The sequence below is a fragment of the Balaenoptera acutorostrata genome, chromosome 4 (assembly GCF_949987535.1).
Source record: "Balaenoptera acutorostrata chromosome 4, mBalAcu1.1, whole genome shotgun sequence".
Taxonomy (NCBI): Eukaryota; Metazoa; Chordata; class Mammalia; order Artiodactyla; family Balaenopteridae; genus Balaenoptera; species Balaenoptera acutorostrata.
The window spans coordinates 83,725,868-83,745,750 of NC_080067.1; the positions used below are offsets into that span (position 1 = coordinate 83,725,868).

The following is a 19,883-nucleotide window of genomic DNA, read 5'->3' on the forward strand; positions in this document are numbered from 1 at the left end:
ATAGGCATTTTGCATTATAAATTCCCCCCCCCAAAATCTACTTTAACAGTATCTCACAAATTCTGTTGTATTTTCATTTTCACTCAGTTCACAATACTAATTTCCATTTTAATTTCTTTGCCCCCGGGTTACTTAGTTTCCAAATATTTGGGAGTCATATGTCTAGAGGTCTTTCTGTTATTGATTTTTATTTTAATTCCATTGTGGTCAGAGCACATACTTTATAAGACTTGGCTCTTTAAGAATTGATTGAGACTTGTTTTATGGCCCAGAATATTGTCTGTTTTGGTAAATGTTCTATATGTACTTGAAAATAATGTGTAGTCTGCTGTTGTTTGCTGGAATGTTCTATAAATGCCAATCATGTAAATTTGATTGATAGTCTTATTCAAGTGTACTATGTCCTTGCTGCTTTTCTGCCTCTCAGTTATTGAAATCCCATATTATAGTTGTGGATTTATTTACAGTTCTATCAGTTTTTTAAAAAAATTTATTTAATTTATTTATTTGTGGCTGTGTTGTGTCTTCGTTTCTGTGCAAGGGCTTTCTCTAGTTGTGGCAAGTGGGGGCCACTCTTCATCGCGGTGCGCGGGCCTCTCATTATCGTGGCCTCTCTTGTTGCGGAGCACAGGCTCCAGACGCACAGGCTCAGTAATTGTGGCTCACGGGCCTAGTTGCTCCGCGGCATGTGGGATCTTCCCAGACCAGGGCTTGAACCCATGTCCCCTACATTGGCAGGCAGATTCTCAACCACTGCGCCACCAGGGAAGCCCCAGTTCTATCAGTTTTTACACCATGTATTTTCAAGCTGTGTTATTGGGGGCTTAGATATTTAGGATGTTTATGTCTTCTTGATTAAGTGACCCATTGATATTATGAAATGACCTTCCTTATCCCTGGTGACATTCTTTGCTGTGAGATGTACTTCTTTCTGATATTAATATAGCTATTCCACTTTTCTTTTGAGTAGTGTTAGCATGGTGTATCTTTTTTCACTCTTTAACTTATTTGTGTCTTTATATTTAAAGCTTATATGCAGCATAGAGTTTGAGCCTACTTCTTATCCAATCCGTCAATCTCTGCCTTTTACTTGGAGTGTTCAGACCATTTCCATTAATGTTGTCATTGATATAGTTTTAAGTCTCTCACCTTGTTATTTGTTTTCCATTTTTCCAACTGTTGTCTTTTACTTTTTTACTTTTCCTTCCTTTTAAAAAATTGGTTGAGTATCTTTTATGATTCTGTTTTTCTCCCTTTTCAGCGTATTAGCTATAATTCTTTATTTTGTTATGATAGTGACTGCATTAGGGATTATAGTCTGCATTTTTATCACAGTTACCTACATACAATATTGTGCTTCTTCAAGTATAGAATAAAAACCTTACAATTATATACTTCTATTTCTTCACTCTTGGGATTTATATTATTATTATTTTACTTGTGCATATATTATAAACAAAAAGTACAAAAATATAACATGTTATAAACAAAAATTTTAATTTTTGTTTAGTCATTTATCTTTTAGAAGATTCAAATAATAAGAAAATAAATCTTAACTACCATTGCAGTTACCATTTCTGGTACTTTCCTTTAAGGTAGATCGAGTTGGCTGTCTTTTTCCATAAAGGGTCAAATGGTAAATACTTTAAGCTTTTAGGCCATAAATAAAACTTTATTTACAAAAACAGGTGGAAGGCTCCAAATTTTGCCAAACTCTGGGGTAGTTTCATATTTCCATCTGTTTTTGTTTTCCTTCTGCCCAAAGGACTTCTTTTAATCTGTGTGTGCTGTCATGAGCACGCAAGTCTGCTGGTGATGGGTTCTTATAGCTCTTGTATGTTTGAAGACATTTTTATCTCTCCATTGTTTTTAAAAGATATTTTAAAAAGCTGACTAGAGAAGCTACATTGATAGGTTTTTTTTTCTCTTTCAGTACTTTAAGGCTATTACTCTACTATCTTTTTTCTTGCATTTTGTTTTTGACAAGAAATCTGTCATCCTTGTCTTTTTTTTTTTTCCTGGTTGCTTTTAGGATTTTATCACTGGTTTTGAGCACTTGGGTTATGATGTGCCTTTGCATAGTTTTCTTCATGTTTCTTTTGCTTGGAGTTTGCCTTTTGAATCTCTATGTTTATAGTTTTCATCAATTTGGAAAAATTTCTGCCGTTAATTAGTCAAATATTATTTTGACTCTCTCCCTTCCTTTGGAGACTCCAATTACACATATATTAGATTACTTGAAGTTTTTCCAGAACTCATAATGCACTTTTAGTTTTTTGGATTCTGAAAATTTTCTTTCATGTGCAGTAGACTTGGGATTTCTCTCTTTGTAATCCAGACTTCAGTCTTAAAAAGCCAACGAATTGGAAATTTGTGTTAAAGATTTTTCTCTTTCTGTCTTCAGATGAAAAGTATTACTTTAAAGGTTACCTAGGCAGATAAGTAGATGCTATTTTTAAAGTATTTTCATGGCTGGAGAACTTTTAGAAGACAAAAATGCCAGAGGCTGTCTGGACATTAGTATGAGAGTTTTGTACTGGAGAATCATTAATTTGTTGTCTTTCTACAATTTAGGCAGTCACTGAGGAGAGTATTGCCTTTTTGCAGAAGAGAGTGGTAGAACTAGAGAATGAAAAGGGAGCCTTGCTCTTTAATTCTATCGAGCTGGAGGAGCTGAAAGCTGAGAATGGTACGTATAAATGAAAACCATAATTCTCTGACTTCTTAGCCCACAAGTGCCTCTAATTTTATCACTATATATGTATAACATGTAGATTCTCTGATTCTATGATAATAAAGGTCTTAGACAGCATGGCTGGTAATTATTGAAGTTAGGATTAATACACATTAAACAATTTAAGCACAATACCAGTGTTTACATAAGTATAACATTTTGCAGTATGGGCTATAGATGCTGCAGGAGATCTGTATTATATTCATTTTGGAGTGGCCAAGGAATCTTCTCAGAAATATGGCTTGAATAGGACCTTAATAAGACAATGAATTTTTAAATAGCCAAAATAAAGAGAGAAAAGACTTTCCTAGTAATAAATTTGTGGGGTGAGATAATAGAGATCAGTATAAATAAAGGTTCAGAGGTAGAAACCATTTTGGTTTTTGCTCATACTATATACTGTTTAGAACCTTATCCCTTTTTCTTTAGCTTGGCTAATTCTTACTCATGTTTCAGACCTCAACTAGGGCATTATCTTTTTCAGGAAGTCGATCCTAATTTCCCAAAGTTGGGTTAAATGCATTTTTGTGCTTCCAAATTGCATTCCTTTTACATTGTATTAAGATCATCTATTTATAATTTTATGTCTTATACTATAAGCTCTTCAGAGATAAAGTATAAGCTCTTCAAGGGCAGGGGCCATTTTTTTTTTTCATCTTTTGCTTTACCAGGAACTAGAATAGTACCTGGCAAATGAGTGGCTGCTGAATAAAGTTTTGTTTGATTGAACTAAATTTAGCACTTTATGCTATTGGACTGTGTGTGAACAGTTAGTAAGAATGAAGATAATACCTCCTTCCATTTGTCACCTGCTTCATAAGGACCTTATGGTTTTAATAACTTGTAGTTAATAACGTTTTACTTATCTATTTTATCCTGGAGTAACTGACTACCATGCTTTATCTTTAAGAGTGAGGATGAATACCAAATAAAGTTTGTACCATTTCCTAAAGTCTATAGCCAATATTTCCAACTTAACCATCTTACAGTTCCACTTAGCTATAAACTAGGGATCATATACCTTTATTAGACTAGTCCCACCATTGCTGATAAAGAAAGAACACCACAAATTCAGTTCATTATTCAACCTACTGGAAATACTTCTTTGAGATCTTATCCATGATGCTTATTTTGTAGTTTTGCAAGCAGTCCCTGTCACTTTCATGTAGCTCACTGTGGTTTAGAGGTTATGTGAGTTCCATTCTCTTTGTTCTTTCCTGCAGGGGTCACTGGACTTGTTTTCTGTATTAGTTTTTGTGTCTGGTCTCATAGGTTACCTTTGCTTTATGAGTCATGTTCTATTAAACTCACCTTTTGTGCTTCCATTTCTACCACTGTGCTCCTTCCTCAAATAATCTTGTGAAATGTCTGAACATATTATATACAATCTTGAATTCATTTGTTTCATAAATGTTCATTCATTCATTCAGCAAATATCTATGGTGCCTTTCCTATGTACCAGGCACTAATTTAGTTGCTAAGGATACTGCTCTGAACATATTAGAGGACAAGACAGGCTATAAACATGTATATACATAAGAAAATTTCAGGGAGTGGTAAGTATTAGGTTAAAAATAGAACAGGCTACTGCACATGTGCCTGGGGGAAGAAGAAAGTAGCGTCAGAGTGGTTAGGGTGGGCCTCTCTGAGCACTTGATACCGGAATGATGAAAAGGGGACAGCCATGCAAAAAGAGGCTGAGCAAATTGAATCCCAAGCAGAGAAGAGCAGTGCAAACACCTTGAGGTATGAATAAATTTGATATGTTTGCAGACAGAAAGAAGGCCAGTGTTCTTGGGATTAGAGTGAGCAAAAAAGGGGTAGTACAAGCAGAAGAGTTTGTAGAATAAGTGGGGTCAAATCATGTAGGTCACGTTAAGACATTTGGATGTAGTGTAAAAAAAAAGCTTCTTTTGTTTGTTTCTTTAGTATATTTGTCTTAACTTCTCAGAAAGAGTATAAACTTCTTGGGGGCTTATTAATACTCAATATTTTTATCCTCCAAGGTACTACTACCCTTTTTAAATATACACTTTGTAAACATGGGGTGGAACTCAGAAGACTGAATTCTGATCCCAGCTCTATGAACTAGCTGTAGGTCATGTCATTTCTTTGTTTCCTCATATGGTGATTGAGGAGATTGGATAGCTCCCTTCTAGTGCTAAAATTTGACGTCCTTATGAACATATGTGAAAGAATGTTGAAGACATTATAAGTGCTATATTAATACATGATGTATAATATGAATACAGAAGGGTTATAGATAAGTTAAATTTATTGCCCTAGAAGTCCCAAATTATGCCACAGAAATAGCTGCTTTTTGTCATATGCTCTGGCATTTTTTTAAATGCCTTCCACTATTTATTATACTTCACTCAGGTTAATAATTAACACCTAGTACCATTCTATCTTATATCTCATCTTCTCATCTTCTTTTGCAACTTCTTTAATAAAATAAACGTGTTATCTCCCCCGAACTATTTTGTCTGTTCTTTCCTCTTGGTTATTTCATGCATCTCAAATAGCCTCATACACAATCATACCTCTGTTTTTTTCAAACACTCTACATTTATCTTCTAAGGATATTTATTTTGTGACTTTCAGAAAAACTGTCCTCTCAGATTACTCTCCTAGAGGCTCAGAAGAGAACTGGAGAGGCAGATAGAGACGTCAGTGAGGTAAGTGATGCATTCTTTTTTTAAAAAAATTATTTATTTTATTTATTTATTTTTGGCTGTGTTGTGTCTTCGTAGCTGTGTGTGGACTTTTCTCTAGTTGCGGTGAGTGGGCACTCTTCGTTGTGGTGCGCAGGCTTCTCATTGCAGTGGCTTGTCTTGTTGTGGAGCACAGGCTCTAGGTGCCCGGGCTTAGTAGTTGTGGCTCGCGGGCTCTAGGGCACAGGCTCCGTAGCTGTGGCGCACCGGCTTAGTTGCTTCGTGGCATGTGGAATCTTCCCAGACCAGGGCTTGAACCCATGTCTCCTGCATTGGCAGGCGGATTCTTAACCACTGCACCACCAGGGAAGACCGATGCATCCTTAAAATAATCAGAATATGAGCTCAATCAAAGGGAGGTAATTTCAAACCTAAGCTTTTCTGCAGTTTTCTAATGTTGACAGAGAATTACATTACCTGGAAACTGAGATTTAAGAGTCATAATGGTTATTATTTATCTTTTACTCTCATTTGTTTCTAAATATTTGGAATTTTTTTGTTCGTTCAGAACCAACGCAAGTACAGTAGCACTTGCTTGGGATTTGATAACCCATTTTTCATGCTAGGTTATCATTTATTTCAGCTTCTTTACCCATCTCAGAAAAGTTTCTCAGTGAAGAGATTAGATAAAGTCTCTAGTCTCTCCCCAAATCCCCTTCCCCAGTTGGCACAGTTTCACTTAGGATTATATTAAAAAGGGTATCGTCAGAGAATGGTGCTTTTTATAACCTAAAAATTACTGTAAGAAATGTATGGTTGCTCAATATTCTGCTGATTTAAGAGTACTGTTAGCTGTACTGTGTTTAATTGTCCTTCCAATCAAGAAGTCAGTGATAGACTCATAAATGGCTTTGGGGAATAATGTAACTTCCTTTTTTAAAAAAATTAATTAATTAATTTATTTTTGGCTGTGTTGGGTCTTCGTTGCTGCGCGTGGGCTTTCTCTAGTTGTGGCGAGCAGGGGCTACTCTTCGTTGCAGTGCATGGGCTTCTCATTGCGGTGGCTTCTCTTGTTGTGGAGCACGGGTTCTAGGTGCACAAGCTTCAGTAGTTGCAGCACATGGGTTCAGTAGTTGTGGCTCGCGGGCTCTGGAGCACAGGCTCAGTAGTTGTGGCTCACGGGCTTAGTTTTTCTGTGGCATATGGGATCTTCCCAGACCAGGGATTGAACCCATGTCCCCAAACTCATTTAATAAAATACTAAATTTGCCATGAGAGTCACTGGTTTTGTTTCCCAAGAAAACAATTATAGAATAATTTATGTGGATTGAGCAGTCTAACACAGTAATCCTTGTAATAGTAACTTGGTTAATATTTTGTAAAACAGGTCCATAATGTCTTCCCAATCCCCAACAGAACTCCTTTTTGATTATTTTATCCTGGTAATTTATCTCAATCAACATGTTTGATATTTGTCTGTTAATGGCTGTCTTATCTAATACTTCCCATTTCAATAGATAGTTTAGGAAAAGGAATCCCTAACTTCCTCCTTGGCATGGGATGAAACAAAAATTTAATTCATTTCCTGCTTCCCTTTTTATTTTTAAGCAGTTCTTAGGAGAAATAAGTAGTTTTAATATGAAGAAAGTTTCCCAAGTGAGGAATATTTAGAAAATGAGTCTCAGGTTTCCTTAGGTCTTATGAATATGACATGACCTCAGTGCAGGATTGACAGGATGCCCTCAGAGGTCCAAGTTGGGAAAACTGATTTTAAAAGTATTTAGCAGTTTTATGGTAAGAAGGTTTGGACAGAAAAGTTTTAGGTTTTGGAAAATACACAAAATACCAGTTTTTACTTAGGCTCCTTCCTTCCTTCCTTCCTCCCTCCCTCCCTTTCTTTCTTTCTTTCTAATAAATTTATTTATTTATTATTTATTTATATTGGAGATTTATTTATTTTGGCTGCACTGGGTCTTCGTTGCAGCACGCAGGCTTCTCTAGTTGCGGTGCACAGGCTCTAGAGTGTGCAGGCTCAGTAGTTGTGGCGTGAGGGCTTAGTTGCGGTATGTGGGATCTTAGTTCCCTGACCAGGGATTGAACCTGGGCCGCCTGCATTGGGAGTGCGGAGTCTTAACCACTGGACCACCAGGGAAGTCCCTACTTAAGCTCTTTTCTATAAAACATTCGATTGAGGCTTTTTCTTTCTTTTTTTAAAAACAGATGAGCATGGTTGATATTGCCAGGCTCAACAAGAGCAGCTCTTCTGCTGAGGAAAGTGGACAAGATGTCCTGGAGAACACATTTTCTCAGAAGCATAAAGAACTATCCATTTTATTGTTGGAAATGAAAGAAGCTCAAGAGGAGATTGCATTCCTTAAGTTGCAGCTTCAAGGCAAAAGGGCAGAGGGTGACCCTGAGGTCCTTGACCAAAAAGAAATGAAACAGACAGTGAGTGAAGGAATACCTTCAGTTAAAATGACAGTATTGCTTGAAGATACAGGGCAACATTTTCCCCCCATGCCAAATGAAGAGAGTGGTCTTCCAACAACTGAGAAAGAAGAACAGATGAGCATTAAATACCAACACAGAACATCTGAGGAAATATCTTTAAATGACACTGGAATGGAATTAAAATCAGCAAAGCAGGATGATGATGATAAATCCCCTTCTGTGGTATCAGGTATTTGTCAGCATCACCAGGATGAATTGGAAAAGCTAAAAGGTCAAATTTTGGAGCTTGAGCTAAACCTTCATAAAGCAGAAGAGATCTATGAGAAAAATTTAGATGAGAAAGCTAAGGAAATAGGAAACCTAACCCAGCTGATTGAAGAGTTTAAGAAAAATGCTGAAAACACCAATAGTGCATTCACTGCTTTGTCTGAAGAAAGAGACCAGCTTCTTTCTCAGGTGAAGGAACTTAGTGTGGTAACGGAACTGAGGGCTCAGGTACAGCAACTGGAAGTGAACCTTGCAGAAGCAGAAAGGCAAAGAAGACTTGACTATGAAAGCCAGACTGCTCATCACAACTTGCTCACTGAACAGATCCACAGTCTCAGCATAGAAGCCAAATCTAAAGATGTAAAGATTGAAGTTTTACAGAACGAACTGGATGATGTGCAGGTTCAGTTTTCTGAGCAGAGTACAGTGATCAAAAGCCTGCAGAGCCAGCTGCAGAAGAAGGAAAGTGAAGTGCTCGAGGGGGCAGACCGTGAGAGGGATATCTCAAATAAGGTGGAAGAACTTTCACAGGCTCTTTCACAGAAGGAACTTGAAATAGCAAATATGGACCAACTCTTACTAGAGAAAAAGAAAGATGTGGAAATCCTCCAACAAACCATCGAGGAGAAGGATCAGCAAGTGACAGAAATCAGCTTTAGTATGATGGAGAAAATGGTTCAGCTTAATGAAGAGAAGTTTTCTCTTGGGGTTGAAATTAAGACACTTAAAGAACAGCTGAATTTATTATCCAGAGCTGAAGAGGCCAAAAAAGAGCAGGTGGAAGAAGATAAAGAAACAGTTTCTGGCATTAAACAGAATTATGATGAGCTGAACCCAGTAGGGCTAATAAGTAAAGAAGAACTTCAGTATGAATTAGACCTTGTAAAGAAAGAAAGTGAGCAGAGAAAAAGAAAGCTCCAGGCTGCTCTTATTAACAGAAAGGAACTTCTACAGAGAGTCAGTAGATTAGAAGAGGAATTGGCCAAAGTGAAATATGAACCCAGGAAAGACACCCCACTCAGTGAGAGTGAGAGGAGGGAAATGGAGGAAGATAAAGAAAGCAAAGAAGACTTAGAAAAATGTGTGACTTCTAAGTGCCAAGAAATAGAAATGGTAATATCTTTAAAACAGGTAATATCCGAGAAGGAAGTGGAACTAGAGCACGTAAGGAAGGATTTGGAAGAAAAGGCAGCAGCTGAAGAACAGTTACAGGCTGTGGTCAAACAGATGAATCAGAATTTGCAAGAGAAGACAAACCAAATAGATCTGCTCCAAGCAGAAATCATTGAAAACCAAACAGTTATCCAAAAGTTAACCACAGGTAACAAGGATGCAGGTGATGGGGACTCAGCAGCACCTGTAAAAGAAGCAGCAGCCATCAGTCCACTTGGTGCAGGTAGTGGAGAACACTGGAAACCAGAACTGGAAGAAAAAATAGTGGACCTTGAAAAAGAAAAGGAGCAACTTCAAAAGAAGCTACAGGAAGTATTAACCTCTCGCAAGGTGATTCTAAAAAAGGCACAGGAGAAAGAAAGACATCTTCGGGAGGAACTCAAGCAACAGAAAGATGACTATAATCGCTTGCAAGAACAGTTTGATGTGCAAAGCAAGGAAAGTGAGAACATTGGGGACCAACTAAGGCAACTACAGATTCAAGTAAAGGAATCTTCGGACAGAAAACTCCCAGGCAGTGGCCAGCGGGAACCAGGTTCTCCCAGTCAAGGTTTAGAAGAACCTTTATTCAAAGCCACAGAGCAGCAACCTGCTCAACCTGCTTCAGAGTCTGACTTGTGCCCAGACTGGCCTTCTCATCCTGGAGATACAAATGGTCTGCAGGGCAATACTGCTATTGCCCGGATTAAGACACAGCTGAAAGAAATAGAGGCTGAGAAAGAAGAGTTAGAGTTGAAGGTTAGCTCTACAGTAAGTGAGCTGACTAAAAAATCAGAAGAGGTATTTCAGTTACAAGAGCAGATAAATAAACAGAATTTAGAAATCCAAAGTCTGAAGGCAGCATCCCATGAAGCTGAAGCCCACGCAGAAAGCCTGAGGCAACAACTGGAAAGCAGTCAACTAGAAATCACTGGATTAGAACATTTAAGAGAATTACAGCCTGAACTAGGTGAACTGCAAAAACTCATAAGCAAAAAAGAAGAAGAAGTTAGATACCTTTCTGGACAGCTTAGTGCGAAGGAAACAGCCCTTACTAAAGTACAGACAGAGATAACAGAACAAGAGGATTTAGTGAAGGCTCTGCATACACAGCTGGAAATGCAAGCCAAAGCACATGATGAGAAGATAAAGCAGTTACAGGTGGAGCTTTGTGAAATGAAGCAGAAACCAGAAGAGATTGGAGAAGAAAGTAAAGCAAAGCAACAAATACAGAGGAAACTGCAAGCTGCCCTTATTTCCCGAAAAGAAGTACTAAAAGAAAACAAACGTCTCCAAGAAGAGTTGTCTTTGGCCAGAGATACCACTGAACATCTCACCAAGTCTCTGGCAGATGTGGAAAACCAAGTTTCTGCTCAAAATAAAGAGAAAGATATATTCTTAGGAAAGTTAGCTCTTTTTCAGGAAGAAAGAGACAAACTCATTGCAGAAATGGACAGATCTTTAATGGAAAATCAAAGTCTCAATGGTTCTTGTGAAAGTCTGAAATTAGCTCTGGAGGGTCTTACTGAAGACAAGGAAAACTTAGTGAAAGAAATTGAATCTTTGAAATGTTCTAAGATTGCAGAAAGCACTGAGTGGCAAGAGAAACACAAAGAGTTACAAAAGGAATATGAAATTCTTCTGCAGTCCTATGAGAATGTTAGTAATGAGGCAGAAAGGATTCAGCATGTGGTAGAAACTGTGAGGCAAGAGAAGCAAGAACTATTCGGCAAGTTAAGAAGCACAGAAGGAAACAAGAAAGAGACAGAAAAGCAGTTGCAGGAAGCTAAACAGGAAATGGAGGAGATGAAAGAAAAGATGAGAAAGTTTGCTAAATCTAAACAGCAGAAAATCCTAGAGTTGGAAGAAGAGAATGAGAGGCTTAGAGCAGAGGTACACCCTGCAGGAGGTACATCTAAAGATAGTATGGAAGCACTTATTTCTTCCAATTCTGACATGAAGGAGGAACTAGAAAGGGTCCAAACAGAGTATAAGACCCTTTCTAAGGAGTTTGAGGCTTTAATGATGGAGAAGGACTCTTTAAGTGAAGAGGTTCAGGATTTAAAGCATCAGATAGAAGATAATGTATCCAAACAAGCTAGCCTGGAGGCCACTGAGAAACATGATAACCGGATGGTTGTCACTGAAGAGGCAACCCAGTCTGCTCCAGGTGAGGCCCATGAGCAAAACTCTCCCAGTGTGAGCCCAAGGTCTGAAAATTCAGAATCCATTCATTCAGAGAACAGTGCCAAGCCTGATATAAGTGAGAATGTCAGCTTACATGATGCAATTAATAATTACCTACAGCAGATGGATCAGCTCAAAGAAAGAATCACTGAATTAGAGGAGGACAAGCAGAAAGACAAGGAATTTAGCCAGACTTTAGAAAATGAGAGAGCTGCTTTATTGAGTCAAATATCAGCAAAGGATGGTGAACTAAAAATGCTTCAGGAAGAAGTAACCAAAATAAACTCGATAAATCAGCAAATCCAAGAAGAACTTGCCAGAGTTACCAAGCTAAAGGAGACAGCAGAGGAAGAGAAAGATGATTTGGAAGAGAGGCTTATGAATCAATTAGCAGAACTTAATGGAAGCATTGGGAATTACTATCAGGATGTTACAGATGCCCAAATCAAAAATGAGCTACTAGAATCTGAAATGCAGAACCTTAAGAAGTGTGTGAGTGAATTGGAAGAAGAAAAGCAGCAGTTAGTCAAGGAGAAAACTAAGGTGGAATCAGAAATACGAAAAGAATATATGGAGAAAATACAAGGTGCTCAGAAAGGGCCTGGCAATAAAAGTCATGCAAAGGAACTTCAGGAGCTGTTAAAAGAAAAACAGCAAGAAGTAAAGCAGCTGCAGAAGGATTGCATTAGGTACCAAGAGAAAATCAGTGCTCTGGAGAGAACTGTTAAGGCCTTAGAATTTGTTCAGACTGAGTCCCAAAAAGATTTGGAAATAACCAAAGAAAATCTGGCTCAAGCCAATGAACATCGCAAGAAGGCAGAAACAGAATTAGCTAGCTTCAAAGTACTGCTAGATGACACTCAAAGTGAAGCAGCAAGGGTCCTAGCAGACAATTTCAAGTTGAAAAAGGAGCTTCAGTCAAATAAAGAGTCAGTTAAAAGCCAAATGAAACAAAAGGATGATGATCTTGAGCGAAGACTGGAGCAGGTAGAGGAGAAACACCTGAAAGAGAAGAAGAATATGCAAGAGAAACTGGATGCTTTGCATAGAGAAAAAGTCCACTTAGAAGAGACATTTGGAGAGATTCAGGTTACTTTGAACAAGAAAGACAAGGAAGTTAAGCAACTTCAGGAAAACTTGGATAGTACTGTGGCCCAGCTTGCAGCTTTCACTAAGAGCATGTCTTCCCTCCAGGATGATCGGGACAGGGTGATAGATGAAGCCAAGAAATGGGAGAGGAAGTTCAGTGATGCTATTCAAACCAAAGAAGAAGAAATTAGACTTAAAGAAGAGAATTTCAGTGTTCTAAAGGATCAGCTTAGGCAGATGTCCATCCACATGGAGGAATTGAAGATCAACATTTCCAGGTAAATGAATAATGACTTTTTTTGTGCTTCCAAAGGTAATTGAAGGCAAAGGAAGTCTCTATTTAAACTATTTCTATTCTCTTTAATATTATGGGACTAATTTTGGTTTAAATTCTCCCCGAAGATGTATTCCCTCTCACTTCTGTCTCTCTCGCTCTCTTGCAAATGACATGCAAATGACTTTCTGCTACAACTTGTATTAACATGAAAAATTCACATCTGCTTCTCTACCCATCTTTCTACTGAGAGATCTCTTAGATTTCTTCCTTTCTTCTCATTTCCGTTATCGTTGTCTGAATTTTTACCATAGTACATATTATTGTACTCTCAAATTACTGCCTTAGCCTCTGAAACGATCTCCTCTTTTCTCTTCCTCATATTCCACATCAATTCATACTGCATATGCCTGCTAGAGTTACTTTCTTCAAACTCCAATTTTATATCACTTTTCAAGCTCAGGAAATAACAGTGTCCCCCACACTTTGTACTCTCATCTTTAGTAGGATCCTTCTGCTCTGAGACAGGTCTCCTCATTGCCTCTCATACCAAGATTATTCCGTTAAGGGGCCAGGCAACAGCTTGTCTAGAGCAAAGAACAAAATTGGGGGCACTCTTTAGAGTGTCCAAGGTCATGTCACTAAATTAGCAACATACTTTGGAGTTTATTTTTATACGAATTCTTAGGTGCAATATACCTTTAATACAGAACATTCAGTAGAGCTAATACCTCTTTATTAAAAAGATGAACGCCTTCAATTACGAATATTTATTCACTTGTAGATCTGAGTACATGTTGTAGTATGTGTTCCCTAGGCATCAAGTACTTTTCCCTTGAAATCTGTAATTAATGACCTTCTCTCTTTTTCTAGGCTTGAACATGACAAGCAGATTTGGGAGTCCAAAGCTCAGACAGAGGTCCAGCTTCAGCAGAAGGTCTGTGATACTCTACAAGGAGAAAACAAAGAACTTTTTTCCCAGCTAGAAGAGACTCGACATCTATACCGTAGTTCTCAGGATGAATTAGCTAAGTTGGAATCAGAACTGAAGATTCTCAGAGACCAGTCAACTGATTTAAATAACTCTTTAGAAAAATATAAGGAAAATAAAGAAAATTTGGAAGGGATCATAAAGCAGCAAGAGGCTGATATCCAAAATTGTAAGTTCAGTTATGAACAGCTAGAGACAGATCTTCAGGCCTCCAGACAACTGACCAGTAGGCTGCATGAAGAAATAAACATGAAAGAGCAGAAGATTATAAGCCTGCTTTCTGCCAAGGAACAGGCAGTCCAAGTAGCTGTTGCTGAACTGCATCAGCAGCATGATAAAGAAATTAAAGAATTGGAAAATCTGCTGTCCCAGGAGGAAGAGGAGAATACTGTTTTAGAAGAAGAGAACAAAAAAGCTGTTGACAAAACCAATCAGCTTATGGAAACACTGAAAAACATGAAAAAGGAGAACATGCAACAGAAGGCTCAGTTGAATTCCTTTGTTAAATCCATGTCTTCTCTCCAGGATGACCGAGACCGTGTAGTAGGTGACTACCAACAGCTGGAAGAGCGACATCTCTCTGTGATCTTGGAAAAAGACCAACTCATCCAGGATGCTGCTACTGAGAATAATAAGCTGAAGGAAGAAATTCGATGCTTGAGAAGTCATATGGATGATCTCAATTCTGAGAATGCCAAGCTCAATGCAGAACTGATCCAATATAGAGAAGACCTGAACCAAGTGATATCAAGGAAGGATTGTCAGCAAAAGCAGCTCCTTGAAGCTCAACTTCAGCAGACTAAGGAGGTGAAAAGTGAGTATGCTAAATTAGAAGAAAAGCTCAAGGAGTCTGAGGAAGCAAAGGAGGAGCTGCAGAGGTCCTCTCTTGCCCTGCAGGAGGAGAAACGAGGTTTATCTAAAGAGATTGAGAACTTAAAAGTATCTCTATCCCAACTAAAGAAACAATTGACAGCCTTGCAAGAAGAAGGTACTTTAGGAATATTCCAGGCCCAATTAAAAGCAAAAGAAGAAGAGGTACAGAAGTTAAATACTACCCTTGCTTTGTCTCAGAAGAGAATTACAGAACTGGAGGAGGAATTGGTTCGTGTTCAGAAGGAAGCTGCCAAAAAGGTAGGTGAAATTGAAGTTAAACTGAAGAAGGAATTAAAGCATCTTCATCATGATGCAGGGATAATGAGAAATGAAACTGAAACAGCGGAAGAGAGGGTGGCGGAGCTAGCAAGAGATCTGGTAGAGATGGAACAGAAGTTACTCATGGTCACCAAAGAAAATAAAGATCTCACAGCACAAATCCAGTCTTTTGGAAGGTCAATGAGTTCCCTACAAGACAGTAGAGATCATGCCAGTGAGGAAGTTGAGGAACTGAAAAAGAAATATGAGGCCAGTCTGAAGGAGTTGGCACAGCTGAGAGAAGAGCAGGGCCTCTTAAGCAAGGAGAGAGATGTTCTTGTTTCTAAAGCTGCATTTCCAATTAACTCCACTGAGGATAACAGCTTGCCCCACCTTGAGAAACTTAACCAACAGCTTCTATCCAAAGATGACCAACTGCTTCACTTGTCCTCACAACTAGAAGACTCTTACAACCAAGTGCAGTCCTTTTCCAAGGCTATGGCCAGTCTACAGAATGAGAGAGATCGCCTGTTGAGTGAACTGGAGAAATTCCGCAAGTCAGAGGAAGGGAAGCAGAGGTCTGCAGCCCCACCTGCAACCAGCCCAGATGAAGTACAGAGTTTAAAAAAAGCTATGTCATCACTTCAGAATGACCGAGACCGACTAGTGAGTATCTAGGTTTCTCTTTCCAATCTTCTTTTGAGAGTTTTTGAAACTTTCTTTAAATTGATTTTCATTTTTATAGAAAATGATTAAAAAATTTTTATTCATATTATCTGGGCACTCTAGGATGATTCAAACCTCTTAGTCTGGATTTAATACCCTATAGTTTGTTTTTGCCTCTCTTTCCAGCATCCTCTTTTACTGCTTCTCTACTCATCCTCTTCATTTCAGCCAAACTGATTTACTCACCCACAAACTGATCTACTTACCCATGTTACCATCCTCTGAACCAAAATGTCCTCTCCATTTTCCTTTTTTGGGCACATATTTCCTACTCTTTAAAGGTTGCCCCAGAGCTCAAATTCTCCGGCTACATTTCCAGATCACTTGATTGTCTATTACCTTCTGTCTGTACTCCCCTAGTGCTTCTATTTTCCTTTGTCCCATATTGCCTTGATATAATATGGGTGTGTGTGTGTGTGTGTTTAATTTCTATACCTTTATTTTTTATTTCCCCAATTAAATTGTAAACTCTTGGTAAATGTGTCATGTCTTATACTTGTTCATATTTCCCATGGTTTTTAGCAGAAGGGTAGTTAATCATATGGTAGATAATCAAAAATTGATGCGTATTCTCTATATGTGTGGTTGTCACTGAAAACACTTTTCTCTATTTTGTGAAATTGTCGTGTAGGGAAATTATAGGAACTTTTGAGACTGAGGCTTTTATATCTGCCGTGAACAAATCATAAAGCCTAGGCAGGGTTAAAAATCACATGAAGGCCTGACAGTCTGACTCAATGTTATTGCATACAGGCTCTGCTACAGCCGCTGAGGCCCTTCTGCATACTTGCTGAATGTATTGTTAATTGTCCATCAACTCTTCCACATATCTTGTTCTCAGTCTGTCTCATGAGCATTGAAGTTTCTAGTCTCTCAGCCACTGGCTGCATGTACGATAACTTATTTCAATCACTATCAGTTTAAACATTCAGCCTAGGCCAGCAGTTTGTCACCTCTGCCTACACTATGCTTCCTTTCCCTCAGGACCACCCAAGAGATGAGCTAGGTCTGAAAGGAGCTTAGGTGACTTTGGTTTTCTTCTTTACGTAATTAGTCAAAGGGAAGTTTCGCAAATAAAGTCTGAGAGTCTAAGTGGCAAGGAGTTAACCCAGGGGATTCTAGGATTCTACTAGGGCATAACAAACAACTCTGAAAACATTCTGGAGTTTTCATATGTGTTCAAACTTCCTTAGGATTTTCGCATAATCAAATGAAGCACTCCTACCTAAAGGCTGTAGAGCAAATCTCTAGGGGTGCCTTTTTGTTTGTCTATACTTATTTCAGTCTGAAAATGATTTGAGGTAGCATATAAAGATATGAACAGTTTTTCAAGATAATATAAGGTGAGGAACTGGGAAGGAAAAGAAAATTAGGATCTGAGAGAAAAAGATTAAACCAGGAGTAAGTTTAGTTTAGGAGTAAGCTTATCCCAAAGGGATATCACAATATCCTATTAGAAAGATGGACCACTAATTTTGCTCTGAGGTCTGGCAGCCATCAGAAGTACAGAATTTTAAAACCTTGTGTATGAATTGCAGTGTCCATATTTTAGGGAAAAGGAAGAAAGTAAAACTACTTGGAACAGATAAGAATAGTTATTCTTTAAGTATTGAGGCCTGCAAGAAATTTCTTCTGTGTTTCCATAGGGAGGACACTATGAAGTTATGAAACATTCTTTATTTCTCTACAGTAAATATAATAATTGTTTTATAGGGTTTTTATTTAGCTGTCCCTTGATGTAAGTGCATAGCAAAAGAATTTTGAGTAATTCACTAAAGTTACCTCTGCAAGGGGCTAAAATGCAGTTCCAGACACACAGCTTTCTGATGATCTGCTCTATTCCAAAGGTAACATTTAGAGTATCTGGACTAGAGGAGTGAGTGGATTGCATAAAGAATATATGTTTGCTTTAAAACAAAACAAAAATATGTTTTTATTTTAGTTTTGGGTTAAAAGATAAAGCTGTACACACATATTTGATGAGTCACTAAATTCTACAATGTTTGATAAGAAAAACGAACAGTAGCATTCCCAACCCTGTTTCTCCTTCTTCTGAGGCAGTCTGCTTTCAACCCTTTTAATTTGTTATTTTGGTGTTTCCTGAGTAGCTAAATATCATGTTTATAGTGCATCTTGGCTTTTCATTCTTTGCATTAGCTGTTGACTTTCTTATATGCTAACAGGGTTTAGTTCTCTTTACTCCCTCTGTTTTCACAGTATAGACGTACATTTTCAATATACAACCCCTTCCCCATTGTCCTGATGTAATTTAATTTTAATTTTGATTAAATCAATATTCAATGTTTACATTTTTATGACTACAAATGCTGTTAGACTTGAGACATGTGTTACTGTTATTTTCCTCAACACCTTTGTTTTTCCTGGAGTGAATAACTGTGTTTTTGTTGTTGTTGCTTACTTAGTTTTCTTTGTACTTATCAATGTAATTAACGCCAGATTTACTGCCATTTAATCCACATTTTTCAAGATGTTTATTCCTATCTATTTAGTCTTCAGGAAGAAATTCTCTTGGAATCTCTTTTTTGCTCTTAAATGAATCAGTTGCCCTGTACTTCTAGGACACAGTTTTCATCTTAGAATATCCCCCTCCATTTCTCTCCTGTGTTAGAGTTCCTGTTTCTTGTATTCCGTGTTTTCCTCATCTTGGTTTTGTGCCATCATTTTGTTGGAATAAATAATTCAGTAGCTCTCTAAGAAAAGACACAGGGGAGGTAAATTTATTGAAAATGTCTTGTCATCTCTTACACCTGATTGATAGTTTGGCTGAGTATAGAATTCTAGGCTGGAAATAATTTCCCTTCAAAATTGTGAAGACATTGGTCTGTTCCCTTTTAGCTTACATTGTGGTTCAGGAGTCTGAAGATATTCTGATCCTTGATCCTTTGTATATGAGATAGTTCTGTCTCTGTCTCTCTCCCTCTCTCCCTCATCTTATCTCTTTCTCTCTCTCTGGAAATACAGCTGGATCTTGAACAACATGGCTTTAAAATGCATGGGTTCACTTATACGTAGATTTTTTTCAGTAGTAAATACTACAGTACTACAGGATCAGTGGGTGGTTGGCTCTGTGGATGCAGAACAGCGGATATATTCAGTAGAAGAACCGCATACATGAAGGGCCGACAATAGTATACATGGATTTTTGACTTCACGGTGGGTGGGTACCCCCACTCCTTCCTTGTTCAAGGGTCAACTGTAAATAGAATCTTTTAGTCTTGTGTGTTCTGACGTTTCATGATAATGTATTTTGGTGTGGGTCTATTTTTATCATTCTGTCTAGTCCTTTGAATCTAAGAAGTCATGCTCATCAATTTTGGGCAATTCTTTTGAATTCTATTTTACCATTTTCCCCCATCCTTTTTCTCTATTGCCTATTTTTCCCTGGAAATCCTGTTGTTTAGGTGTAGGGCCTTCTGGATTGGCTCTATAATTTTCTTACCTTTTTTATTGTTTTTGCTTTACTTGGGGAAGATTTTCTCACCTTCATCATATGAATCCTATATTGAAGTTTTCATTTTTGCTATCATGTTCCTGATTTCTAAAGATTTTTTTTTTTTTTTGTCTCATGGATATATATTCTTAATTTATCTCTCCAAGAAGATTAGGGGTAGTTTTGTTCTTTGAAATTTTTTCATAATGAGTTTTTCTTTATAATTTTAAAATTTCTACTATAATGTTTCTAATTTCCAATATTCTCTTAAGTCTTTGAGTACATGACATTCTTTCTTCTGCTGATGTCTTCTGAATTACTTTTCTTCTAGTTTCTTTTTATCCCTGCCTAATGTTAGCTGTTCTTCAGGTGAGGGTTAATCCTTGGTTTATTCTTCATGTTTGTGGGCAGAGTCTAAAATGCTTGTGGGTGGGACTTACCAGCCGTGAGTTTCAGTGCATGGTGATCTTGCTGAGCTTTTTGAGGGTAGTCCCCATGTTGATATTTTTAGTTCCTCTGGGGTTGGTCAGATTTTCTAGAGAAGACGTCTCAATTTCCCTTATGGACGGTAAAGGCCTGTGTGCCAGCACTCTTCAAGCTAAGTAGGGGAAAGGCTTCAAGCATTCAGAAAGCATACATTCACTTGATCACCCTTGTTTTGGAGCAGTACCCTTACCTTCTACTGTACCTAGTATTCCATAGTCCAGAGACACTCTTTTAACTTTTTCTAGAGAATAAAATTCTAGTTGTCTGTCAGAGTAACAAAAAGTGTGGAA

General features: G+C 37.9%; 1 protein-coding gene across 9 annotated transcripts in view; it reads left to right on the forward strand.

Annotated features, from left to right (window-relative positions):
* Positions 1 to 19,883, forward strand: part of GOLGB1 (golgin B1) — an 86,832-nt gene that overhangs the window by 48,538 nt on the left and 18,411 nt on the right. For all 9 annotated transcript variants that reach the window (XM_007181843.2, XM_007181844.2, XM_057545070.1 and 6 more), the window contains 4 exons: positions 2,575 to 2,689; positions 5,339 to 5,412; positions 7,609 to 12,812; positions 13,682 to 15,596. In XM_007181843.2, the coding sequence (XP_007181905.2) occupies positions 2,575 to 2,689; positions 5,339 to 5,412; positions 7,609 to 12,812; positions 13,682 to 15,596 (7,308 nt within the window). The remainder of the gene's footprint in view (positions 1 to 2,574; positions 2,690 to 5,338; positions 5,413 to 7,608; positions 12,813 to 13,681; positions 15,597 to 19,883) is intronic.